We start from the raw sequence: 27643 nt of genomic DNA on the forward strand, positions 1-27643 counted from the left end.
AATTTTTGCAACATATTTGACTGTCTTCTTCTTCTTTTTTTTTTTACAAAACCATGAAATATGATTTATACTCCATAACTTGTAAAAAATATCAAAACCGTCCCAGTTTAATTATACTACTTGAAATAAACAATCAAACATGCTATTGTTTAGCAACATGGTAGCCGTCACAAGAAAGGGGTTCATTATCCGCTGCAGTAGCTTCATCTGATAGTCGAGGAAAAACACGTGGGTAGTTGTAGGTTAATAATTAATGGAGTCATTTTATAAATTTTAAAAGTATATGGTAAATTTGTAAAATTAAAAACTAGTGAAAATGTATTTTCAAATTTGAAAAACTGGTTCTAAATTGATAAGATATAGATAACCAAACATTATTTTTGAAAAAAAAAACAAAAATTTTGTATGTCCAAACGGGCTCTAAATCTTTTGCCCTTATCATCACTAAATATATTTCACTTTTATGGGGAAAAGGTTGCACGCAAAGTTAGAATTTTAGAGTTTGATATTGGAGCTTTTGTTTTATTTTTTTTACTTGCCCCTTTGACCTTTTCCCATCCCCCCACCCCACCCCACCCCAACAAAAAAAAGGATTGACAATAGTTTTCAGTATGCCGTGTGACTCACAAACGTCTGATAGCTTATAAGTTTGAAGGTGAAAACGTAACGGTTCATCAACTGACAAGTTAAAATAATATTTCTTTAATTATTTCACAAGGAAGAATATATTAAGTTTATGATTTTAAAGCTAACTGATTGAAGCGCAGAACACGTAAACTTGAATATGGACTATGGAGTCAGCAGTTCCGCGGTAGTTTACTTCCATGAGCTAATCGTGTGTGACAATTATAATATGCAATAAGACCGCGATGGAAGAGCCGTGTTAGAGAAAGAATGAAAGATACTTTTACTAAAACTGATAAACACACACTCGAAAAAGAGAGAATCCATTTTTTAAAAACACGTCATGGAATATCCAGCAAAATTTGTTTGTAGGTGCAACAGGGGACAGCGACATTAAATATATATTAAAATTCAGAGAGTCAATCAATGGTGGGGAACACTCTTCACTGTTCCTTTCTTTCAATTTATTTATTTTTCTTTCAATTTAGAGTTTAAGCTAGCGTTTTGATCATAAATTTCAAATTTTATTTTGAAAAATTTGATTTGGGTGAAGTTTGGTTTGAAAATAAAAATGTGTTTAGAAATAAGTTTTCAAAACATACTTCACCTTTTTTTAGTCGAAAAAACATAAAAAAATGACTTATACCCACAAGTTTTAAACTATCACAAATACCCAACAGTACCTTTGTCAATAACATTCATTATATTATCGCAAACCATACTCCTGAATATAAATAAATTTGGCACAAAATTATCATTTTTATAATGAACTACATAATACACTATCAGATAACCGAAAATACGAAGCAGCATTGTCACAAAATAATAAATTGTGGGTTCTTTTATAAAATACAAAAGTTTGGCGTACTTTTTAAAAAATGTAATAGTGATATTTTGGGAGTTTTGGAAATTTGCCAAAATGTAGATAAAATCTATGGCCAAACATGTATTTGCAAAAAAAGCCACAAATATATTTTGACAAAATCTATGGCCAAACGGGTCTTTAAGTTAGAAAATAATTTTTGTGACACTTAGAGATTTAAATATTCTATAATATTTGCGTAATTATAAAAAAATTTAAAATTTATAGTGTTAAACATATCATAATAATTGTTGTTGTTGTTATTATTATTATTATTATTATTATTATTATGAAAAGTCATGTTTTGTTCTTCAAAAGTAGATCTCAATTCGCTCCCGTTTGGCCATAGATTTTGCCAAGTTTTTTCCAATTTTTTTTGGCAGAACATGTTTGTTTATAGATTTTATCCATATTATAAAAAAATTTAAAATTTATAGTGTTAAACATATCATAATAATTGTTGTTGTTGTTATTATTATTATTATTATTATTATTATTATGAAAAGTCATGTTTTGTTCTTCAAAAGTAGATCTCAATTCGCTCCCGTTTGGCCATAGATTTTGCCAAGTTTTTTCCAATTTTTTTTGGCAGAACATGTTTGTTTATAGATTTTATCCATATTTTGACAGATTTTTAAAACAAAATTTTCAAATCCCAAAACTAGCTCTAGACATGATTTTGGCCAAAAATATTACTGTTTGATTTTTTAGGAATTTTAAAAATTACCCCAAACTTTTGTATTTCATAAAAAAACTCACCATCTATTATGATTCAACTAATCCACCAACTAATTACTATAATTTTCTTTTAACTGGTAGATCTTATAATATTATTGTAATTTGACGAATTATAGTGGCTAGTAATTGTGTTATTAGCAGTTGATAAAATATCAGGTTATGGTATTAGGATAGTATATTATGTAGTTCATTATAAAAATGATAATTTTGTGCCAAACATATCTATGTTCAGGAGCTATGGTTTGTGATAATGAGAATCAATGACATCGATGAAGGTTCTGCATAAACATAATTAGCAAGTTTGTTTGCTCAGTATTGTTGTTTATTTTTTATGATTTTTAGAACTTATTGGTATAAGTTACATTTCATGTTTTTTTTTGGTTAAAAAAAAGTGAAATATATCATCTTTAAATCAAACTTCACCCAAATCAAATAATTTAAAATAAATTTGAGAATCTATGGCCAAATACTATTGAAGTTTCAGCAAGTACAATGAAAAGATTGGAGTGAGATAGAAAAGGTTGGAATATAGTGTTGGGAAAACTTGGAGTGAGATAGAAATGGAAGATAGTTAAATAAAGGGGTATTAGAAGGCATGGCACATTAGAAAGTCGGTCCACATAGAATTGCATTTGACATCATACATACAAAAAGAGAACTGTGATCTTGAAAAGTTGATGAAACGGCCAAGGATGGAGACTAGCTAGCGTGTCACACGGTTAGAGAGAACCTTATACGGAGTAAAAAATCCCTTAACTAATACGAACATTTTCAGTTGAACGTTTACGTGTAGCGTAACACATAAGTCAACAAAAACACTAATTCAGCAATTTTGGGCCAAAGAAAATAAGGAAGTAAACCAATGAAAATAGACCACCGACCGTCATCCACGTCTTCTGATCACAAAAAAATTGGTTACTCAAACTTCCCATGTTCACTAAAAAAATGGTGATCTATGAACGAAGTATGACTGAAGTTTGAGGTTGTCTTCTACATGAACATGCTATACAAATATAATGTCTAGGCATGGCCCTGAAAGTGGCAGGCGACACTGAGAAAAAGATATTTATAATACTAATTTTTTGGGGCCTGGAAAATTTGAATGCCGCAAAGTTGCCTAAAGTGTTAGTTTTGTTCAAAACCGAAGTTTGCAAAAAAAAAATTCTTTTTTTTTTTTTTTGTAACTTTGTTTGAGTTGCTATGCAAATAAAAAATAAAAAAAATAATACAGACTGAATTGAAACTTTGTTTTTCAAAAAATATAAAAATTTAAAGAGAAAAACCAGAATTTGAAACTCTTGTGAAGAAAAAATTGTAGGGAAATGACACCGAAAAATAACAATAATAATATTGCAATAAAATTATTTGTGAGCGAAAATACATCAACTGGCTTGAGTCGTGCTAGGCATTGTCCTAAAAAATTATTTCAGCAATGTGAAATGTTTCCCCAGAATTAAACAAGATTATCTCTATTTATTTAGAGGATACAGGAATCAACAAAATATTAATTTTCAAATCCAGCAAATAAAAAAAAAATAAGACCAACTAAATTGGAAAGAAAGAACAGAGGGGTAAGGGACAGAAGAATTCGAAATTGGAAGCATTTCTTCATTTTCATCATTAGGGATTGAGTGCCCAGGCTTAACGTTATTTTAAAATATAGACAAGTGTCCATACACTTGTACTTAATTTTCTTAACAAATTGCCACTCTTTCTCTTGGAAGGACACTTGGATAAAGTAAACCATTTGTCCTTAGTTTCTAAAAGGCTTGACATATGGAAACCTCTTTACATGCATATTGACACTTGGGCTTACTTATTTTAAAAATACTATTACAATCCTCACATATTTTTAAAATAAAAAGAAATAGAATAATAAGATTTTGCTGGATTTGTATGGTCCAAATGTAATAGGTTTGGTGTCTTTTGGACTATGAACCAAACTTAGATCAATAAAATTTAACTCACAGAATTACTGGTGAAATATAATATTTTTATGAACCAATAATTCTTATTGTAAGTCAGATATTTTATCAATCACATTTTGACCCCCAGTAATTTTGCTGTTCAACGCGGTTTTGCGCCCAAAAGGCCATGCGCGTGCCTGGTTATTCATGAGAGCTCTAGAGACTAGGCCAGAATCTCATAGGAGCGGCCCACCCCACTATCATATATGTGAATTCATCAAGTGTATACTGCTTTTAAATACACCATCCATAAGGACTATTAAATTTCATTAAGAGTTATAACTCATCCTCTCAATTGGTAGCAGTCAAACGCTCTCTTTTAGTACATCAGTGCCAATATTGACTTGGTATTACCCATATGAACCTACTTCATGGGATCTCCAATCACATAGGTTGGATTACCATCTCTATTGACAACATGTCGGCCTTAACCCCATCTCTTTTGAGGTTTGAAGAATTAATTTTCTTCCCACATGTTTAGTCAGAGGATCGGCCAAATTTATCTCTGACTTCACATAGTTAATGGAAATTATTCCATCTCTCAACAGTTGTTTTATGACATCATGTCTCAGTTTCATATGTCTACTTTTACGATTATAAGATTTATTCTTTGTTATAGCTATTGTCGCTTGACAATCACAGTGTATAGACACAAGAGGCAATACGTCCTTTATTAAAAGGATATTAGCTAAGAAGTTTCTTAGCCACTCAGCCTCATAACCAGCTAACTCCAGAGCTACAAACTCTGATTCCATAGTCGATCTAGCAATGATCGTCTGTTTAGCTGATTTCCACGATATTGCACCACCACCAAGGGTGAATACATAATCACTAGTGGATTTTGTTTCATTTGAATCAAAGATCTAGTTTGCATCGTTGTTCCCTTCTAAAGTAGAAGGAATCCACTATATAGGATACCATAATTCATGGTTCCTTTCAAATATTTCATTAGTTTAGCTAATGCAGACCAATGCTCTTTGCTGGGATTATGAGTATATCTACTCAGTCTACACACAGCATAGGTTATATCAGGCCTTGTAAAATTCATTAAATGCATCATACTCCCAATGATCTGTGCATATTTAAACTGAGCAACTGGGTCACCATTATTCTTTTTCAACTGAGAGTTAGCATCAAAAGGAGTGCTTACAGATGTGACATTAAAATATTCAAATTTCTTAAGAAGTCTCTCAATATAATGTTCTTGTGATAACATTATTCCATCTTCACTCCTTATAACTTTAACTCCCAATATTGTATTTACTTCACCCAGATCTTTCATATCAAAATTAGCTGACAGAAATAATTTTGTACTTCGCACAATATTTAAATTTGTACCAAATATAAGCATGTCATTAACATATAGACATATTATCACATAATCATTGTCTACCACTTTAGTATAAACACATTTATCTATCTCAACTGAAGAAAAACCGTTTCTCAGTAAAACTTGTTCAAATTTCGCATACCATTGCTTAGGAGCTTGTTTACGGCCATAAAGAGATTTAATTAATTTACAAACTTTATTTTCTTGTTCAGGAATGACACATCTTTCAGGTTGAACCATATAAATTTCTTCTTCTAAATCACCATTCAAAAAAACAGTTTTGACATCCATTTGGTGGATAAAAAGCTTACGGATTGAAGCTAAGGCAATTAAAATTCGAATAGAAGAAATCCTAGCCACTGGTGCAAATGTATCAAAATAATCTATATTTTATTTTTGAGAAAAACCTTTTGCTACTAACCGAGCTTTATATTTATCTAAAGATCCATCGGGATTAAATTTCCTTTTGAAAATTCATTTACAACCAATAGGCTTTGCACCAGGAGGTAAATCAGTTAAAATTCATGTATTATTTTTCTTAATATAATCAATTTCAACTTTTATTGTCTCTTTCCAATATTTAGCGTCTGAAGAAGACATAGCTTCAAAATAATTTTATGGTTCATTATCGAAAAGAAAAGTTTGAAAATCATTTCCATAAGAAAAATATTCTTTCCTAGGCCTTTTGCTCCTTCTCAGTTCCTCATTAGAGGTAATTTCATTATTTGTTTCAATAGGTTTATGAGAAATTTTATTAGATAATGGATAAATATATTCAAAGAACTCAACATTCTTTGTCTCAATTATAGTATTACAATCAAGCACATCACTTTTTAAAACAAGAAATCTACATGCAACACTATGTTCTGTATATCCAATTAGCATGCAATCAACAGTTTTAGAACCTATTTTTCTCTTTTTAGGTTCAGGCAGAAGAACTTTAGCAAGGCACCCCCACACTTTTAAATATTTTAAATTAGGTTTATAACCCTTCCACAATTCATAAGGAGTTTTGCTTGTTTTTCTACGTGGTATTCTATTTTGTAAGTGACATGCAGATAGAATAGCTTCACCCCACAAATTATCAGGAGCATTAGAACTAACTAACATAGAGTTCATCATCTCTTTCAATGTTCTATTTTTCCTTTCAGCTACTCCATTTGACTCAAGTGAATAAGGTGGAATTACTTCATGAATTATTCCTTCTTTTTTCACAAAAATCATTCAAAGACAAATATTCTTCACCTCTATCAGATCTACTTCTCTTGATTTTTCTACTAAGTTGATTTTCAACCTCAATTTTATAAGAAATAAAAACATTAAAAGCATCATCTTTATTTCTAAGCAAATACAATTTAGTATATCTAGAAAAATCATCAATAAAAGTCACATAATATCTTTTACCACCCCTAATCATAGTCTGCTTTAAATCGCCTAAATCAGTGTAAATCAAGGATAACAATTCAGTTTTTCTATTTACAGAAAACAAGTCTTTTTAGTACCTTTAGCTTCAGCACATATTTCACACTTGTTAATATTTTTTGTGTCTAAATCAGATATTAATCCTAGCGACTGCATTTTCTTTATATACGCGACATTAACATGTCCTAGTCTAGCATGTCACAAAGAAATTGACTCAACCATATAAGCAGAAGAAGATGCATTTTCATTGCTAGTATCAGAAATATTAAGCATAAATAAACTATGGTTACAATATCCATTGCCCACAAAAATATTATTTTTGGTCAACACGACCTTATTATTTTCAAATGAAACCTTCACTCCAACTTTTCCTAATAGCCCCACAAAAACCAAATTGATTTGGATATTAGGAACATGCGATACATCACTCAATGTTAGAGTTTTACCAGATGTGAGTTTGAGAAGAATTTTTCCTTTCCCAAGAACGGCTGTTCTTGAGTTACCAAGATAAATAAATTCTTCTCCTTCCTTAATTTAGGTGTAAGACAAAAATTTATTTTTGTCTACACAAGTGTGCCTAGTAGCACCAGAGTCTATCACTCAATTTCTCACATTGGTTACATTATTTATTTGGAAAATGACCGCAATAATTATATTATTCGCTTTAGTCAAATTTAATTTTGACTTAGCGAGATTGTCATTTATCCCAACTCTCCTCTTGCATTTAGGTGTATTTTTCTTGAAGGTTTTAATTTTAGCATTGGATATGTAACCATGTCTATTTACATACCTGTGTTTTGGCATTAGTGTCTGCCAAAGTTGTGGTTGCAATAATGTATTTGCAACATCATGGATATCAGGCAGGACAGCTGGAACAATAGCAGCGAAGACATCACAAAAATTGGTAGCACTATCAAAAAATTTCGCAGTAGTATTACTTCCCATAGTTTTTTAGATTGTAGGGGAATGACACTGAAAAATAACAATAATAATACTGCAATAAAATTATTTGTGAGCGAAAATACACTAACTGGCTTGAATCGTGCTAAACATTGTCCTAAGAAACTATTTCAGCAATGTAAAATATTTTCCCAGGATTAAACAAGCATATCTCTATTTATTTAGAGGATACACGAATTAGCAAAATAATAATTTTCAAATCCAGCAAATAAGAAAAAGAGTAAGTGTTCATACACCTGTCCTTAATTTTCTTTACAAATTGTCACTCTTTTTTCTTGGAAGGATACTTGAACAAAGTAAACCTTTGTCCTTAGTTTCTAAAAGGCTTGACATATGTAAAACTCTTTACATGCATATTGACACTTGAACTTATTTATTTTGAAAATACTACTACAATAACTACGTAATATTTATTCTCTTTTTTGTTGCAAAAGTAAAAATACTTAAAATTTGAGCTTAAAAACTCAATTTTCACTTATTTTCAAATAGACAGCAAGACTTCTTCACTTTTGGAAAATTTTGAAAGATTTTTATAATTTTTGAGTGGGTGACGATATAAATGTCATGATGAAGGTGGTATGGAGGAGCTATGTAGCGCCACCAAAATGAGGGCCCGTGTGGTCAGCTCAACCCAATCCGCTACTTGGATAGGGTCGAAATAGTAAAAATAGCACGATATAACCAGTTTTTGGACTGGTTATTCAAAAATAGCCAATGTTTACGAAGTCAATAAAAAATAGTCACTATTTTGCTGCAACAGAGACCGGTCCAGCATAATATACCGGAGTTCGGTGCACCTGTGTATGAACTCCAGCATATTATGCTGGACCGGTATACTTTGCTGACTCCAGTATAATAAACTGGAGACTGGAGCACCGGTGCTCCAAACTCCAGTATATTATACTGGACAATTATACTTGCTGGAACTTCAGTATATTATGTTGGAGTTCTAGTGTACTTATGCTGAAACTCCATCATATTATGCTGGAGTTCCAACATACTTATCCTGGAACTCCAGTATAATATGCTGGAGTTCAAACATACTTATGCTGGAACTCCAGTATAATATACTGACGTATTTTCCGGGGTTTGAACAGTGTTTTCGCTTAGATTTATCTTTATATGAAAAATGGCTAAATTTCGATTACTTTTGAAACTGAGCTATTTTTGAACGACCAATTGTAAAGCTGACTATTTTTGAATTTCTTAATTTTTCGAGCCTATTTAAAGCTGAGACTTATAAGCCCGACCCAAATTATCTCATGACCCTTGAGACTTGATTTAGGCTGGCCTGAACTGACCCGTGGTACAAAATTTAATTAAATTTGAAATTAAATATTTAATGTAATAAAGAAAAAGTAAAAAGCTAAATTATCCACATTCTCCAACCCTAGATCCAAAGTTAATTACATATGTTATTCCAAACGTTATGTATTGCTTTAGTATCACATATTATAAATTGACCATACTGGCAAATTTCAGATCAAGGAAACACAACTGTAGACTTGTGACTGTAAAGTGAACAATATTTTGAACACCAATACATGGTAATTTTTCCATCAAAATGGTTGATATTAAAATTCAGATTTTTGATATGTCTGTAATATGACAATATTAGTTTTGTTTTGCTTCATTAATAACGACTAGGAAAATTTTAAGTGGCAAATAACAGTTTTTTTTTTTCAAAAGAAATTATTGTCATGGATTAGTTTGGATTACTGTAGTATATTATTAAGAGTTAAACTACTCTTTAATATAGAAGAAGATCAATGTTTAACATCCAAAAAAAAAGCACTAGGTAATTCCATGAATTTTTAAATATATATGAAATATGAAGATAAAATCGGCAAATGATCTTAGACCCAAATTAAAATATCTCATCATATAAACTTATAAAAATAAGCCCGGAAATAAGAAAATTGAAAAGAAAAATTTTAAAAAAATATTCATTTAACGTTAAAAATCTAGAGATATAGAAAATTTGCATTTCAATTATAAAATTCCTATGTCAAATATCAAACTTTTTGCACCACTACATGCAAACAAAAGTTATTCATTAGGGGGACTATGTCACGTAGAAATCCTAAAAGATTTGAAAAAAAATAATTGAAAAAATAAATAATGAAGGTCGAACTGTGTCCTAGTCCGTGGCCCTCTTAAGGTTGGGATGAGTATTTTAAGGGTCATTCAAATAGCAAATCGGTCCGTCTTATCCTATCAAAATCGAAACTTAATTTGTGTCTGGTCCGTTTTGGCAGCTTTAGAGCTACGTAGGAAAAGACGTATAAGGTAAGCATTTTCGTTAGAGAAAGGTGAAGGTACATGTTGTGAACACTTTAATATCATGAACCTACATATAAAAGAAACATGCGACAATGTTATTTAACAATTAAAAGAACACCATTTGGTTATTTTTCAAACCTAGGGGCTATTTTGATGCTAACATCAAACTAGAGTGGCCAAATGGTCTTTGTATCATTGTATGTACACACGAGTGTAATAAAGGTAAACGAGTGGACCAGTTCTGAATCGTATTGGCCAATACAGGAGAAATGTGGATTTTCAAAAGCTTGAACCCTGAAGGAAACATTTTTAAAGGCCGATGAAAAATATTATCCCGGGAAAAAACGAATTTGAAAATTTAACAAAGGCGCCATAATTTCCTGTCTAGATCCGAAAATGGCAAGAAACCGGACCATTGTTTTTCTTCACGCAGCTGCTGTTTTCACACTTCCGTCCTTCCTTGCTTTCCTCTTTTTCTTCTCGCCCTTCTTGAGCCGAGAGTCTATTGAAAGCAGCCTCTCTCTGCATTAGGTAGGGTAAGATCTACAGACTAACTGTTGGGATCAAACTGGGTTTGTTATTGTTGTTGCAACACATCAGTTCTAAAGTTGCTCGTTCTCTTATTTCTTTGATAATAGGCAGATGTCTAAGCAGGTAATCCCAGAAGCTACTTAATTTTCTTTTTTATGTGTTTAAAAAAGAAGCTGAAACTTCTAATTGAACGAGTCACTTCTGAATTGCAGGTCTTGGATTCTGTAGATTCGCTGTCGAATCCTTCTGGTACGCATAATTTCTCCAAAAATCATTTAGAAAGTTCTGACCCTTGTTTCTCTAATTGAGTTTTTCTTTTTTCCTCGTTTTAACAAATAGAGCCTCCAAATATTGGAAATTGGTACTCAAGTTATACATATGAATCGCCGGTTTTGAGCGGCATTGATGAGAATGTAGCTTCACAAGGAGATATCCAAAGTTCAATTAAGGTACTTGAACTTCTGGTCTTATCCCTTTCCCCTTACTATTTTCGCTGCATTAAGATTTTTTCCTTTCTTCCAACTTAAATTTGTCGAATAAATAAATAAATTTGTTAAGCCGTGGGAATACTTAATTAATTTTTTTTAGTCTGTTATGTTGGGAATAAACTCCGTAAAAATAATATTCACGGTATTAGTGATAAACGCGGAACACTAAGTTATGATTAAATCAACAAGAATAGAAATGCAACAATAATGACACCAAGATTTTACGTGGAAACCCTTCTGAATAAGTAAAAAAACCACGGCCAAGAAGAACAACTAATATCGCTATACCGAGGAATTTTACACTGTGTAGTACAAATATTCCTAAGACCACTACACCCTCAAAAGAAAGAACACTCTTTTGCTTTTTCCACCTCACTACAATATCTCTCATATTCTATTTTTCTTCACAAACTATTTTCTTATAGTCTATGGAATACCTTGCTCTCTCTCACTCAGATGTATTGTCTGAGATTTTGGTGTGTAGAAATGAGAGCCGAAGCTCTCCTTTTATAGGCGGAGCCTCTCTCTCTCACGCCTACTACATTTAACATTTTTCTTCTGCAGCCTACCCTTTTTGACAATGTAGAAGAAAAATGTTTGCTGCCAATTTTGAACAATTAACAAAAGGAAGAAAGCCTCCCTTAATTGATGGGATGGACCCCACATGTTATACGCCTCTTCACTTCGGGGTCTCATTCTTTTTCTTGGACCATATACATGAAAATATTTGTTGATGACTGGCCGGAGGATCCAAACTAAAGATATTTGTCCGCTCTAATACTATGTTTAATTGAATGAAACACTTCATTTAAAGTCTAAAATGGTTAAAGAGGAGACACTTTACATTGTTATTTAAATTGCAGTGGAAATGAAAATGACTATTTTCGATCGGCTGCCTACTATGGTAATGAAGTTGCTTGGCTAGACACCATTACCACTTAATAATGGAGCTGGAAACCTCTGTAGTTTTGTTGTTCTTTCATTCTGACCCTTAGGTTATTATAGTAGCTTAATTGAAGACATCGTCAACTTAGTAAACGTTCTAGATATGCAATAAGGTGAAGGAGTAGGTTTGCTGGGGAACATGTGACATCTGAATTTATTAAGCAGTGATGACTTAAGTTTTAACTTTCGAACATAAAAGTTAACCATCTGCAACTAGTTTGAGAAGCTCGAGTCAATTTTTGCTCGGTGTAGTTTGTAGAGATTCACAATCCAATGCTGAAATCATCTTGTTAGGGCTTGGAATGGAAAGCGTTGGCAGTAGCAAGTTTGCATTTGCATGTGCACTATTGATGTGTATGATTTCTCACAATGCTTCTGTGTAAGTGGTAGCTAAACCTTTAATCAAATTAGTTATTGGACTAACCAGCCGAACAAGTTGATACCTGACAGTAAACAAAGTCCAGAAAGGAAGACATTAGTTGGTAGAAGACTGTCCAAGAGCAGCACTTGCCGAAACTTTTGATGAGACTAATTGATGATGCAACAGTTACTGAAAATTCCAAAATAGACATATCTATACTGTCCTTTTTTCCCACTATTCTAATTGTGGATGTATTAATCTATTAACGAATCTAATTCAACGTTTAACAGAAATGGATGGTCCATGATTCCTATCACCATGGCGTAAATATAAGCTATGCATTTTTTTTATTTGGTGTGATCATAAGGTTTGATTATACTCGGAAACCATTGCATTAGAGTATTGACTTTGAAGAGATTTTTGCTTTCTGCTTCTTGAATTTAGCCTTAGTTACTGGGAGCTTTCAAAGTTTTAACTGTTGTAGATTGTTTCTGAATATCATTTCTAAGATTAGTAATATAACTTTAGAAGTTGTTTCACAGGTTTGGAGAGCTTCAGATAATATCTCATTTTCTTCTGGTAAGTTAGGCTCTTTTACATGCTATGAAGTATTGCTTACTATTGTCTTCAGACATTTGAGTAAAGGAAGTGAAATTCTATGTTGCTCGGACTCTCCGAAAATGTGGCAGGATATGTGTCGAATCCTCCAAAAGTAGTGCATTTTTGAAGGATCCGACACGGGTACGGCTACATTTTGGAGAGTCCGCGCAACATAGGTGAAATTTAGTACCTTATATAAACCCTGAAACTAGACCACAAATTATGGATTCCAGTTCATCTTTCGCCCTTAAATTTTGCACATCAAAATTGCTCATATCAAATTCGTAGGAAGCTGACTTTCTGTCCCTATGTCAATGCTATCAGAGCTTTTAGATTCCAACGACTGTTTCTCAAGTTTTGTGCCTGAAACTCCTGCATTGGCTGATAGTGATGATTTTAGAGTCCCTGAATCAATTGACATCGGTTTCAAAGAGGATACTAGCACCAAAGGATGCAAAGAAGACAGTGACAGCAAGGAGGAAGATAATTCTGCTGAAAATCAAACAAATGGGAAAAGTGATAGTGTGTATTCTGGTGTTGATGTGGCTTCGAAGGGCCTTCTTCAGTGTACAAACTCTGTTGCAGATAACAAAAGGGTAGGTCAGGTGAGCTATTTTCTATTGTTGTGTCAATTACTCTGTGCAAACTTTTGATTGGAATAAAGTCAATTTATTATAAAGTGCTCAGTCTTGGTGGTGGATTTGGATAAGAATGGTCCAGTTTTCTCTGATTATTCTTACAGGTTTCATTAACATGTCCCCTATAGTATGTAAAGCTGAAAAATTGCTTATTGGAAGTAGATATGCAAATTTGTGTGGGGAAAATTTGCAAAATCTTCTATGAACAAACATCAAGTCATGTACATATGCATTCCCTTTTTTGCACCCAGTGTAGCACTGGGATTTTTTTGGATTGTCTCTCCTGTGTTCTCTTCCTAAAGCATGATTTTTAATACTTGTGTCTTTTAGGATGTGAACTCAAATGACATGTCACTTGCTTCAGGTAAGTGTGATCCTTTCACCTCCTAATATATGAGCTTCCATTTTTTAAGCAGGCACATAGTTTTTGTTAATGCTAATCTTCCTGTATGGTCTTTATCAGAGCCTCCAGACATCCAGAACTGGTTCTCTAGCTATGTTTACGAATCCCCAAAAGTGGATACTATTCAAAATTTCGTACTTCCATATCATGAGAAAGAATTTGATGACAAAGTGTATATGAATGAGTATAATGGCTGTGGGGAACCTCAGAATTTAAGGAATTCATTAGGAAGTGGTTTTATCCATGATGACAAGTATGAGCATCTACCTGTCTCAAAGGTACTCTTGATTTGCTTGGTTTTATATTTCAACTTCCTTTTCCTCTCTCCTTTCGATAATCAATACTTCGTGAAGTCATGCTTTTGATGTAGACTTATTGAATGTTCACTCCTTAGGTAAGACTTATTGGATAGTTATTTCGGTCTTTATCTGTCTGAGATTGCACGAACGTTTTGCTTGAAGGGGTCAGTATGATTTAGATGTAGACTTATTGGATGTACATTCCCAAGTTAAATTTTTATGAACCTTATGTCATGGGCTTAACTCCAGTAAGCGACGTGCGGACAACTAGACAGTCGTTATCTGCTTCTAGTCTTAGTCCTAACGAAATAGCAAGCACAAAGTCGTGCTCAAGCTAAGGCAAACACACACAAAAGCTGGAAAGACAATGAAATGAAAGACACACAAGGAATGGGAGGCCAAGGCCAATTTTCTGATTTACTTGATAAACAAAGGGAAAATACAAAGTGTGTATGAGATACCTTCTAACAAGGCCTAAGCATGCCTATTTATATACAAAACCGTCCACTGATGGGCATGGTTAGCAGTGGACCCGTCCAGCTGTGAGGCACTGCACTAAGTGATTTCCATCATTATGTTGACAGATTTCCTGCCTGTGGCCTCGTCCAACTGCTGTGCACTAATTCCTGCTGGCCCAGATTGGCTCCCATGATTGTGCTGACAGGTTGTGGCCTTACCCAGTTGTGCAACACTTGTCTTTGTTGGTAGAGGGTGACTGCCATGATTGTCCCAGCGGGCTGTGGGGCCGTGTCCTCCATGTGCAAAGATTACCTGGCCTTTGGCAGCCAGGTTTGACTCGGTTTGTGGCCCCTTAGGTGGCAAAATTAGTAATGAATGTGGCGGGTCGGCACACTCTCCCCCACTTGAAATGGCGACGACCGCGGCGCCACAAAGGTTCAAGTAATCATAGACTTGATCTTTGAACTGCCATAGGTCCTCGTACTTTTCCCATGACGCCTCCTCCGGTGACTGTCCTTTCCAATGAACAAGAAATTGGGCACTCGAGTTGCCCCAACCTTTGCCTCGGACTAGTTGATGATCAATGATCGCCTCAATCTTCTTGTCAATGGCAGAAGGTGTGATGAAAATTTGGGCACGGCTGGGCTGTCCTCGTTCCGCATCATCCTTGTTTTCATAATATGGCTTGAGCTGGCTAGCATGGAAGACGGGATGGATCTTCAAATGATGAGGCATGTCCAGCTTAAAAGAAATCTTGCCAACCTTGGCCGTGATTTCAAATGGCCCATCGTAGCGTCGAATCAAGTTTTGATTGACGCCCCTCAACGATTTGAACTGTCGTGGATTGAGTTTCACCATCACTTTATCCCTAATTCTATAGTTCACCGGACGCCTCTTGTGATCAACAAACTTTTTCATCTTGCGGGCAACCTTATCTAAGTAAGATCTTGCCATATCCATTTGCTCATCCCAAACTTTCGCCATATGAAACGCCCCTGGGTTCCTTAATTCTGCACTCGTGGGCAAAGACTGAGGAATGTTAGGCTGCTGCCCCGTTGCAAGTTCGAAAGGGCTCCTCCCAGTCGATTCACTGCGTTGCAGGTTGTATGAAAACTGGGTAGTGTCAAGTAGCTTGGCCTAGTCCTTTTGATTGGCACTAACAAAGTGTCTCAAATATAGCTCCAGGAGAGCATTGATCCTCTCAGTTTGGCCATCCGTTTGTGGATGAAAACTGGTGGAGAAGTGTAACTCCGATCCCAACAAGTTGAACAGCTCTCTCCAAAAAGCACCGGTAAAACGGGGATCACGATCGCTTATGATGTGTTTCGGAATGCCCCAATGTTTTACCACGTCTCTGAGAAACAAACGTGCTGCCTCCTTAGCTTTGCAATTAGCGGTGGTGGCAGTAAATGTTGCATATTTTGAAAACCGATCAACCACTACCATGATTGTGCCAAAGCCCTCCGAGTTTGGCAGACACGTGATGAAATCCATGGTGACGCTGTCCCATGGCTTTTCCGCTACTGGTAAAGGCTCAAGCAAGCCTCCCGGTACTTTGTGTTCAACTTCGTCCTGTTGGCACACAAGACATGTTCGGACGTACACTTCAATGTCATCCCTCATATGCGGCCAATAATATGATGCTTCTAACAACGCCAAAGTGCGCTTTTGGCCTGAATGCCCTGCCCAAACTGTGTCGTTCCCCTCTTTGATTAGGGTGCGCCTAAGGTTGCCCCATTTAGGCACAAAGATGCGTCTGCCGGTAGTATACATGAGACCATTTTCCACCCAAAACTTCTTTGTCTTACCTTGGCTGGCCAAGTCAAGAAGTTGCTTCGCCACCGGATCATGCTGCATTCCTTCCTTGATTGCATCAAGGATATCGCTGTTGGTTGTGCTAACAATTGGCGCCAGCACTGCCTTCCGACTCAATGTGTCGGCAACAACATTAGCTTTCCCCGGCTTATACTCCAAGGAATAGTCAAATTCCGCCAAGAAGTCCTGCCACCTTGCTTGCTTGGGTGACAACTTCTTTTGTGACTAGAAATAACTCGTCGCCACATTATCCCTTTTGACGACAAAAGGGGATCCCAACAAGTAATGGCGCCAGGTCCTGAGGCAATGAACTACTGCCGTCATCTCCTTTTCTTGGACCATATACCAACGCTTCGCATCATTCAATTTTCGGCTCTCAAAGGCTATTGGGTGGCCCTCTTGCATTAGGACACCCCCAATAGCAAAATCAGATGCATCCGTGTGGACTTCAAAGACTTTCGAAAAGTCTGGTAAGGTCAAAACAGGCTCCTCCGTAATCACAGATTTGAGCCCCTCGAATGCCCCTTTACACAATTCGGTGCACTCCCAGGAATGATCCTTCTTCAGTATGTCTGTGAGCGGAGCCGCAATTGTTGAGTAGCCAAGAATGAATCGCCGGTAATAGTTGGCAAGGCCAAGAAAGGACCGCAACTCGGTTACCTTCGTTGGGGCCTCCCAATCTCTAATTGCTGCGACTTTGTGGCTGTCCATACGAATTTGTCCCTGGCTGATCGTATGCCCCAAAAATTTCACTTGGAGTTGGGCAAAAGAACACTTTTCCCTCTTACGAATAAGTTGTTTTCCCTTAGAATTTGGAAAACTTTGCGGAGGTGCTCAAGATGTTCCCTCATGTTGCTGCTATAGATCACAATGTCATCAAGATAGATGACCACAAACTGATCCAAAAAGGGGTGGAACAACTTGTTCATTAATGTGCAAAAAGTTGCGGGGGCGTTGGTTAAGCCAAACGGCATCACCAACCACTCAAAGGCTTCATACCGGGTTACACAAGTCGTCTTCGGTTCATCTCTTTCGGCTATGTGGACTTGATAATATCATTTCCTTAAATCCATCTTGGTAAATACCTTGGCTTGGCCAAGATGATCAAACAAATCTGCTATCAAAGGGATTGGATATTTGTTTTTCATCGCGACTTTGTTGAGGGCACGATAGTCTATGCACAGTCGTAATTACCCATCTTGCTTCTTTTGGAACAAGACTGGTGCTCCAAATGGCGCCTTTGACGATCTAACGTGTCCCGCTTCAAGCAACCCCTTCAGTTGCTTCCTCAATTCCTCCAATTCTGGAGGTGCCATGCGATACGGACCCATGACAGGTGGCTTTGCTCCCGGAATCAGCTCAATCTGATGATCCACTTCCCTTCGGGGTGGCAAACATTTGGGAAGTTCTTCCGGCATAATATCCATGTTTTCATCAAGAACCTGCTGCACACATGGGAGCAAGGTCTCATCAACCTTGACCTCGTCAATCTCAGTTATGGCTGCTAAGAACGTGGCTTCTCCTCTCTTGAAGCCCTTCACAATCTGCATTGCTGATAATTGACCTACGGCTTGTGGCACACGAAGGGTTGGTACCACGCAAGGACCCCTTGGATCATAAATATATATTTGGTTAAGGCTGGGGGAAAGGAATGCCATGACTTCATCCCAATAGTCCAGGCCCAATACGATATCAAACACGTCCATAGGAGCGACAAAGAAACTCACACTCCCTTGCCAAGCTCCTAAATTGAGTTGCACATTGTGAGCAACTCCATTTACGTTTGTGAGATTGGCATTGACTGTTTTTAACAAAGAACTGCTGGGACTAAAAGTAAGGCCAAATGATCTAGCCTTTGCTTCAGTCACGAAGTTGTGTGTCGCCCCAGTGTCGACCATGATGCGAACGGGTTGTCCATTAAGCTTCGCATCCACAAACAGTGATCCTTTTTGCTTCAACTTGGGTTCCTTGCCCATCACAGCACCAAGTAAAGTCTGACCCATTTGAGTAAGGTCAGGTTTGTCCCGAGCAACCTGCTTCAAAGCAGGCTCTTTGGTCAGCAACGCACCGAACATCATGTGGCCAAGATGCGCCACATTTTGTCTCCCTTAAGCAGTAGCCTCACCTGCTTGCATATCCGTTTGTGCCACACCTTTTTGCCTCCGTTCCGCTGCGATTAAGGCACTGAGCTTGCCCAAAGAAGGACAATCTCTATAGTGATGGCCAGGGTCCTTGCAAAGATAGCAACCATTGCATGGACCATTTGTCTTCTTCTTTTCATTGTACCTGTCGCACCAGTGAGAATTGCGGTTGCCTTCTCCTTTGGAATCACGATTGGGGCCAACAATTTGCTTGCCTTTGTCTCGATATGTACGATCTCCTCCGGATCTGACGGGTTTGCTCTTGGTGTCCCTTGACTTGGTAGCTTCTGTCTTAAAATCCGTCAAGGACTCAGCCACGACGATAGCTTCATCGACGTCTTTAACTTGACGTTGCTGCAACTCTTGTTTGGCCCAGTTTTGAAGGCCATCCATGAAATAAAACAACAAGTCCTCACCTGATATGTTGGGGATATGCAAAATGAGTTTGGTGAACTCCTTTACGTACTCACGAATGGAAGTTGTTTGTTTCAGCTCTCTCAACTTCCGACAAGCTTCATTGACGATGTTTTGTGGATAAAACTGTCGCTTTAGCTCGGACTTGAACTGCTCCCAAGTTGTGATGGAGCAAGTGCCTTTCTCCATCTCGGTTTTCTTCTTCCGCCACCAAAGCATGGCGGTATCGATTAGGTACATCGTTGCGGCCCTGATTTTGGCAGCCTCATCAACGATGTTGAGGTGCTCATAGTAGTCCTCCATTTTCCAAATGAAGTTCTCAACGTCTTGAGCGCTTCTTTCGCCTCTGAACTCTTTGGGTTTGGGGGCATCGATTTTGGTTTCACGAATCGTCACAGGACCAGTGTCACCGGCAAGCCTTACTGCCTCTAATTGTTGCTTTAGAATCTCAACCTCCCTGTGCAACGTTGAGACAGCCTCGGTCAGCTTGAGCTCAAGGTTGGTTAGTCCTTCCTTGTGCTCCTCGGTCATTTGATCCACGGCTTCCTTGACGTCTCCCAGCTCTTCTAAGGCAGTAGACTCAAGTGAAGCGAAGTTGCCTTCAACAACTTCAAGACGCTGGTTTAAAGCAGCTAAACCAGCCTCAGTGAGGTCTACTGGCTCGTCTAAGCGGCTCGATGCAGAACCATTACCTTCCTCGCCATGACTAACCTGCTGTGGGGGTGGCTCATAGGAAACACCCTCACTTGTTATGGCTATGGCAGGACTCGCACCTTGCTCGTCCCTCTTCTCTTTGGTTTATGCTTCTTTGTTGGTGACTCGTCTCTCCCACAAATGTTACCCAAAACAGCATCGTCTCCTTCGTTTGCCATGTCCCTCGCCTCTGCCTTGATACCAGTTGTCACAGGCTTAACTCCAGTAAGCGACGTGCGGACAACTAGACAGCCGTTATCTGCTTCTAGTCTCAGTCCTAACGAAATAGCAAACACAAAGTCGTGCTCAAGCTAAGGCAAACACACACAAAAGCTGGAAAGACAATGAAATGAAAGACACACAAGGAATGGGAGGGCAAGGCCAATTTTCTAATTTACTTGATAAACAAAGGGAAAATACAAAGTGTGTATGAGATGCCTTCTAACAAGGCCTAAGCATGCCTATTTATATACAAAACCGTCCACTGATGGGCATGGCTGGCAGTGGACCCGTCCAGTTGTGAGGCACTGCACTAAGTGACTTCCATCATTATGTTAGCAGATTTCCAGCCTGTGGCCTCGTCCAGCTGCTGTGCACTAATTCCTGCTGGCCCAGATTGGCTCCCATGATTGTGTTGACAGGTTGTGGCCTTACCCAGCTGTGCAACACTTGTCTTTATTGGTAGAGGGTGGCTGCCATGACCCAGCGGGCTGTGGGGCTGTGTCCTCCATGTGCAAAGATTACCTGGCCTTTGGCAGCAAGGTTTGACTCGGTTTGTGGCCCTTTAGGCGGCAAAATCAGTAACGAATGTGGCGGGTCGGCACATTAAGCTGTAGACCAACAAACAGGTGGATAGTAATTTATGTTTTTATCTGTCTGAGATTGCATGGATCTTTTGCCGGAAGGGGTCAGTACCTAGTTTATACAATAAGATTACATTGAATTATAGTGATGGATCACGTACAGGAATATACAATAAGAAGACATTGAGGAACATTAAAAGATCTATTTTATCTATAGTTAGTTAGATGTATTATCAGTTGGCTGAAAGCTACTTATGCATATAAACTATCTCATCTCTGATTCTAATAGTTATACAATTGTTACCATGCAAAGAAGCAAACTAAACTTCGGTTGCATAATTGAGGTCTACCTTACCATATTGTCACAAGTTCTGTTAATGATATTTCCTTTACATTTGTATACTTTGAAGATTCAGGAGGCTGATGGAACAAACAACACAACAGTAACCAAAGAAATGTCTCGTGAAAGAATTTCTCAACAGACTCTATATCACAAGAAACCACAGAATAGCAAATGTGGTTCACCAAGATACACTAACAAGGTAATCAAAGACAGTAAAACAACTGGAGAACATTTGGAGACCATCTCCCCTCAAGAAGCTAACTGAAAAGTGGATATTTAAATACTAGCCCTATTTCATTTCAATTGTACACAGGATGAATTCTGAAGAGAATAGCCCGAAATCTGAAGATTGTGTTGAACCTGCTTACAATGTGCAGCCTAAAAATAGTCCTGTGGCGAGGGTGTTAAGTCAGAAGTTATCCAAAAGGGAAGCTGGGGAAATCATGGACAAAGAAGATAACATAAATGGCTTAGGAGAGAATGGTTTTAGATCAACCAGAAAGAACAGAAATAGCCAATTGCACAATGGAAGTCCTTTGCCAAGGCCTTCTGCAGTTCAGTCTCCTTTTCTAAGTGGGATCACTGTTGCATCAAACAGGCACAAGCATGTTTTGACAAGAAAGGTTCTCACAGAAACAACCAACTTGCATCCTACTGCTTTGGAAACAACAGGAAAATGGAGTTGCCCCCAGAGGACTAAGCCAGATCTTGGTCCTCCTTTAAAGCAGCTTCGATTGGAACAATGGGTTCGTCGAGCTTAAGTCTAGTATCTACTTATGAAGAGAAATATGGTGTTATCAAGAATGGCAGACTTCAAAAATGTTTTTGCATGTTAGCTAGTGAAAGATGTGAGTACAAGACTTGGCGCAATGATAGAGTTGGTCTTTTGGGGGTTTGAAATGTGGAAACATTTTCTTTGCAGAAGTCTAAGGGCAAATTGCATACAATGTACACTCTCCCCTTACCCCTAAGGCCTAAACTAGGCAGGTAACACTTGCACATAGTAAGGGCCGTAAGGCCTTAGTAAAAATGTAAAATGTGTTGCGGAAGCCAAATGTATATAGTGTGAATAAGTCACAACTACTATACCAAAAATTAAGACAGCCACCAAATAATAAATAAATAAGACAATAAAGCAACATTAAAGGGAACACCAGAATTTACGAGGTTTGGCTAATTTTGCCTACTCCTCGGACACAACCAATATTTTATTCCACTCCAAAAATACAAGTGAAATAATATTAAAGAGAGAAGATACAAATGCCTTAAACAGATGAGAAGGCAAATGAGAGGTGTGTTTCAATCCTAAACATTAGGCCTTCTTTTATAGGGGGAAAATCCCCCCCAAACTTAACTCCCAACCGATGTGGGACTTTGGCATTTTGCCAAACTTCAACAAAATGAACACGGTCCAAGGCTCTACCTTAGGCTGTGACCTTCTTGTTGTGAAGTTTGGACATTATTGGAATGAAAAAAGTTTGAGCGAAGATGAAGATGTGAATATCTATAAACAGGTTGTTCTTCTGCAGTGAGAGTTAAAGCCATTGTATTTCCAATAATCTTTCATGTTATAAAAGGTTAAGACTTGTTTTGCATTACTTCCTTCGAGTGTCTTGTTTTGAAGGTACGTTAGTGCAAGCACTTGAACAGGAAAAGAAAGATTAGCTTAGCTGATACTGACAAGGTAACAAGGAGCAAATGATCGTTGATATTTGATCAAACAATCAACTTTATTAAAGTGATATGATTGGCATTATATTTCACGAAACTTTTTTCTTTCCATGTATAAACTCAATGTCCCTGGTGATAAAACTGAGTTAAATAATTGATGAGTTCAGGACATCAAGATTTGAACCTTCCACATTAGACAATCTCTATTTAAACTTATGGGTGTTAGAAGGAATAAACTTCTGTTTTAGCATTTCAACAAACTAAATGGTCTTTTAGCTGACAACCATGATGGAAAATATGCAGTTTCTCTAGTAGCGCCGACAACAAAATGTCCGGAATATACATCCATTTTTAGGGAAGAACACGTGTGCCAAAAAAACATCTAGAATTTGTTTGTCCGCTATTTAATCATGTCTAAGAGACATGTACAGTTTGTCTTGACTTCTGTATCAGCTAATGCCTATCTTACAATGAAGAAATGCATGCTTACAGGTTAACTTTGAACTAGAATCATTAAGGAACACCAATTTGATTCTTTCCTTCTTTCACAGATTGCTCCATGTAGCGTTTGGATGAAGTTTGGTCTGTAAAATAGGCCTGTAGTAGGTTTCTTCATTTTTCAATGAAGAGTAATCCAGTAGATGCTTTTAAAAGCTTCCACTTAATGAGGGCACGGGAAAGGAAGGTGGCGGACAACCGACATAGCTGGAGAGCCTAAACGGCATTGAGGATGAGTCCACCGGTGGACAAACGACTACTATATACAGATGCTTTCATTATGGATCGGTTGACTTGTCACGATTGATTGCTCACACACAATTAGGTTAGACATGCTTGGTTGAAAATCATTTATATCCCCAATTTTGCTTTAAAAATCAAACTCTTCCTCAATTTTGAATGATAAACACTCTCCTATAGCTATTAAATAATTTTATTAAGTAGCTACCAATATTATTTAAATTTGTTAAGTAGCTAAAAATCTATAAAAAGATAGCTAATTTAATTAATTTAACATAAAACCATAGAACTCCATTAAACTAGCAACATTTCCAAGAAAATTCAAATTATTCCAAAGAAAATGGATGATCTACCTAGGAGCATAAGACCTCATACTACTCCAAGGGAACTTTGCTGCTGCAGCACCAACATGTGAAGAACGTTCTCCACCAGGTTCGCGATCACGGCCACGACTGAATCTCCTCTCTGAACTCTTCGTGTCTCTCTTCTCGTCAAGCCAATGCATCTTCTTAGGCTCATCATCCTCAACAATGCTAGACTTAGATTTCTTGCTCATATTTTTCTTTCCTCTTAGATCATTCGTATAGGATAAAGATCCGTCGATATAGACAAAGGGTAAAGTGTAACATAAGCTTTTTTGTAGTCAGGTTTAGCAATTAATAGGCCACCTCTCTTCTTCTTCTTCTTTCCATCCATGTTTAAAGTTTGGACCTTTTCAACTTCAAAGCCGTACAGTGACTCCAATACCCTCTTTATCTCAATCTATACATAAAATTCTAAGAATTTTAAAATCTTTTGTATCCCCAATTATTGAATAGAACAAAATGGATACTGAATAGCTTATGTCGGGATTGATGGGTTGCCTGTCATTGCATTTAAAAACTACTTAAAGATAGATAGATTTATAGCCATATAAATATCTATCAGACCATACATAGGTTTCAAAAGTATTTTTATATGTGTGGAGCCAAACAACGCAGCATAAAATGGGAAATATCATAAAAAAGATGTTACCTTGGAAGCAAAGGGGATAGTTTTGAGGGAGATCTCAGTGATATTGGAGAAAGAAGAAGGCATGAGAAGCTAATGTGCTCAACTGGGTTGTGCTAGCACGGGTAGGTGCACGAGGTTTTAAACAGTGATTTCAAACAACTCTAGTGCAATCCTTAGCACGTTCGAGGACGAATGTATGTTTAAGTGGGAGAGAATGTAACGACCTGATCGATCATTTTGAGATCTAGCGTATTGTTCGGCAATTTGAGGCCATGACCAGTTTCACTTCAGGTATTATGACTTGTACGCGTGGTCGGAATTTGAAATTTCGGAAGTTTTGAGGTGACTTAGAAAGAAAATTCTTATTTCAGAAGCTTTAAGTTGGAAGAATTGACTAAGGTTGGATTTTTGGGTAAACGACCTCGGAATCAGAATTTGAAGATTCCAGCAGGTTCGTATGATGATTTCGGACTTGGACGTATGTTCGGATCGGTTTTTGGATAAACTGTAAGCGTTTTGGCGCCTATTGTGGAAGTTAGCATTTTAGAAGAATTTTATAAATTTGGGTTGAATTGCATTCAATGTTATCGATGTCTGTTCGGGATTCCAAGTTTGGGAATAACTCCGTATGGTGATTCTGATATTGGAGGTTTGGAGGTCCGTAGGTCATTTTGGGGTCATTTGGCGAATGTTAGAAATTTGAAGGTTTTTGAGAAGTTTGACCGGAAGCGGACTTTTTGATATATGGGTCGGATTTCGATTTCGGAAGTTGGAGTGGATCCGTAATATCAATATGACTTGTGTGCAAAATTTGAGGTCAATCGAACGTGATTTGGTAGGTTTCAACATCGAATGTAGAAGTTTGAAGTTCTAAAGTTCATCAAGCTTGAATTGGGGTGCGATTCATGAATTCGACGTTGTTTGATGTGATTTAAGGCCTCGAGCAGGTCCGCGTTATGTTTTGGAATTTGTTGGTATAATTGGATAGGGACCCGGGGGCCTCGGGTGGTTAACAGATCGAATTTGGAATTTGAAGAAGAATTGAGGCAGTTAATATCTGGTGTAACCGCACCTGCGAGGTTTTGGCTGCAGTTACGGAGCCGTAGAAGCGGCCTAGGAGCCGTAGAAGCGGAGTGTGGCAACCAGGGGAAGAACCGCAAGTGCGGAGTTTGGGCCGCATTTGCTCAAGCGCAGAAGCAAAGAAATGGGCACATAAGCGGAAGAGGACCGCAAGAGCAGGATTTTGACCGCACTTGGTCCATTTTTCTTCCATTTTCACTTGGTGGAGGCGATTTTGGAGAGCTTCAAGGAGGGATTTTCTTCAAGCGACACAAGGTAAGTGATTCACACTTATTATAAGTTAAATACATGGTTTGTATAAGGATTTAAACATGAAAATTAGTAGAAATTATGGGGTTTTGGTAGAAAACCTAGAATTGGTTATTTTTGAATTTTGACCACGAAGTTGAGCATGAAATTGAAAAGGCGTAATGGCTTCCTGACCACTTAAACTTGTAGGTCTTTTGAAAGCCGATACACGAACTTTGGATTTTTCCATTTGAACACTCCAACTTGACAAAATGAATACTAATAAACACATACATCAAAGCATGTATATCCATTGCGCTGACATGTACAACACATCATGCTAAACCATTTATTACTTGCCATGTGTTATTTGTGGGTCCCATTTTTAAATACAAAACCAGAAAAAAAAAATTACAAATACAAAAAGGGAACGTGAAGAGAGATCTGCATCGGTGCCGCAACAACAACAGAAGTGAAGACGGAGGCAGCGAGAACCGTGAAAGATGTTTCCCCTCACGAATTTGTGAAGGCTTATACCTCTCACCTCAAGCGTTCCGGCAAGATGGAGCTTTCTGAGTGGACTGATCTCGTCAAGACTGGTAAACTCAAAGAGCTTGCTCCATATGACCCTGATTGGTACTACATTAGAGCTGCTTCTATGGCATGGAAGATCTATTTGAGGGGTGGTATTGGTGTTGGTGGATTCCGAAGAATCTATGGTGGTAACCAGAGGAATGGCAACCGCCCTCGTCATTTCTCTAAGAGCAGTGGTTCAGTTGCACGCAACATACTTCAGCAATTGCAGAACATGAACATCGTTGACTTTGATCTTAAGGGTGGAAGGAGAATCACATCCAATGGCCAACGTGATCTTGACCAAGTTGCTGGAAGAATTGCTGCCGCTCTTTAAGAGATGAATTCAAGCAATTGTATGAATACATGCTAGGAAGACGAAAGAATTGGAAGGGGAGGGGAAAAGTCTCTTTTTTATTTTTTCTTTATATTTTATTCTAATTTTAGTTTTTTTAGTAAAAACAATACTATTCAGGCGCCTTGGCAGCGTGATTTGCCCACAGTTTAGCTATGTCAACTGCAGTGCTTCCACATAGGCATGGTCAATGGTAAAAAATGTTTATTATTACCCATTTTGTCAAATTGGAGTGTTCAAATGAGAAAATCCAAAGTTCGTGTATCGTCTTTCAAAAGCTCTACAAGTTTCTCTTCAAAATTTTTTGGAATCCGGGCACGTGGGCCTGAGGGTGATTTTATCGACTTTTCGAACGGAGTTGAAAATGGTTGTAAATTTAATTGTTATGAGTATTAGAGTATATTTTCATTGGTTAGCACATTTATTGACTAGTTTTGGAGCGTTGGTCATCGGCTGGAGTTGTTGGAAAGGCTTGGGAGCCGGTTATGGAATTTCAGCGCGAGGCAAGTCTATTATCTAACCCTGTGAGGGAGAAATTACCCCTAGGTGTTGTAAATGGATGTGTGCTACTTGTTATGGGGGCTATGTACGCGCGAGGTGACGAGAGCCTGTACGTAGCTACTGTGAGCACCTAATTTTTGCCCTACATGAAAATAACTCTTAAAAATAAACCAAAAATGATTTTAAGGGATTTTAGAAGTTTTTCTTTATTTAGTTGCATTTCATACATTTTTAATATTTTAAAATCATAAACAATTATGAAAAATATCACATTTTAATTATGTCATCTTAAGTTCAATTTGCATGTAGGAATTAATTTTATTATGAAAAAATCACAAAAATGGTCATTATTATATATTTAGCTTTTAATCTTTAGAAAATAGTA

The 27643-nt window shown here is 37.3% G+C and overlaps 2 protein-coding genes across 5 annotated transcripts; both read left to right on the forward strand.

Moving 5' to 3' along the window:
• Positions 1–10435: 10435 nt before the first annotated feature.
• Positions 10436–21384, forward strand: LOC107830083 (uncharacterized). Of its 4 annotated transcripts, none has more exons than XM_016657889.2 (7): positions 10436–10840; positions 10930–10966; positions 11057–11166; positions 13054–13090; positions 13436–13716; positions 14080–14113; positions 14213–14620. In XM_016657889.2, the coding sequence occupies exons 1-7, from the start codon at positions 10829–10831 to the stop codon at positions 14515–14517; spliced, it is 816 nt and encodes a 271-aa protein (XP_016513375.2). In that variant the 5' UTR covers positions 10436–10828; the 3' UTR covers positions 14518–14620. The 4 variants fall into 4 exon arrangements, with proteins under 4 accessions (XP_016513375.2, XP_075075348.1, XP_075075349.1 ...); XM_075219247.1 differs by having other exon boundaries at positions 13436–13707; XM_075219248.1 differs by lacking the exons at positions 14080–14113; positions 14213–14620 and adding an exon at positions 21187–21384 and having other exon boundaries at positions 10437–10840.
• Positions 21385–26315: 4931 nt separating this feature from the next.
• LOC107829198 (small ribosomal subunit protein eS19x-like) lies at positions 26316–26765 on the forward strand. Its single transcript, XM_016656945.2, has one exon. The coding sequence runs from the start codon at positions 26392–26394 to the stop codon at positions 26737–26739; it is 348 nt and encodes a 115-aa protein (XP_016512431.2). The 5' UTR covers positions 26316–26391; the 3' UTR covers positions 26740–26765.
• Positions 26766–27643: the final 878 nt, after the last annotated feature.

The sequence above is a fragment of the Nicotiana tabacum genome, chromosome 8 (genome assembly GCF_000715075.1).
Source record: "Nicotiana tabacum cultivar K326 chromosome 8, ASM71507v2, whole genome shotgun sequence".
NCBI classification, from domain to species: domain Eukaryota; kingdom Viridiplantae; phylum Streptophyta; class Magnoliopsida; order Solanales; family Solanaceae; genus Nicotiana; species Nicotiana tabacum.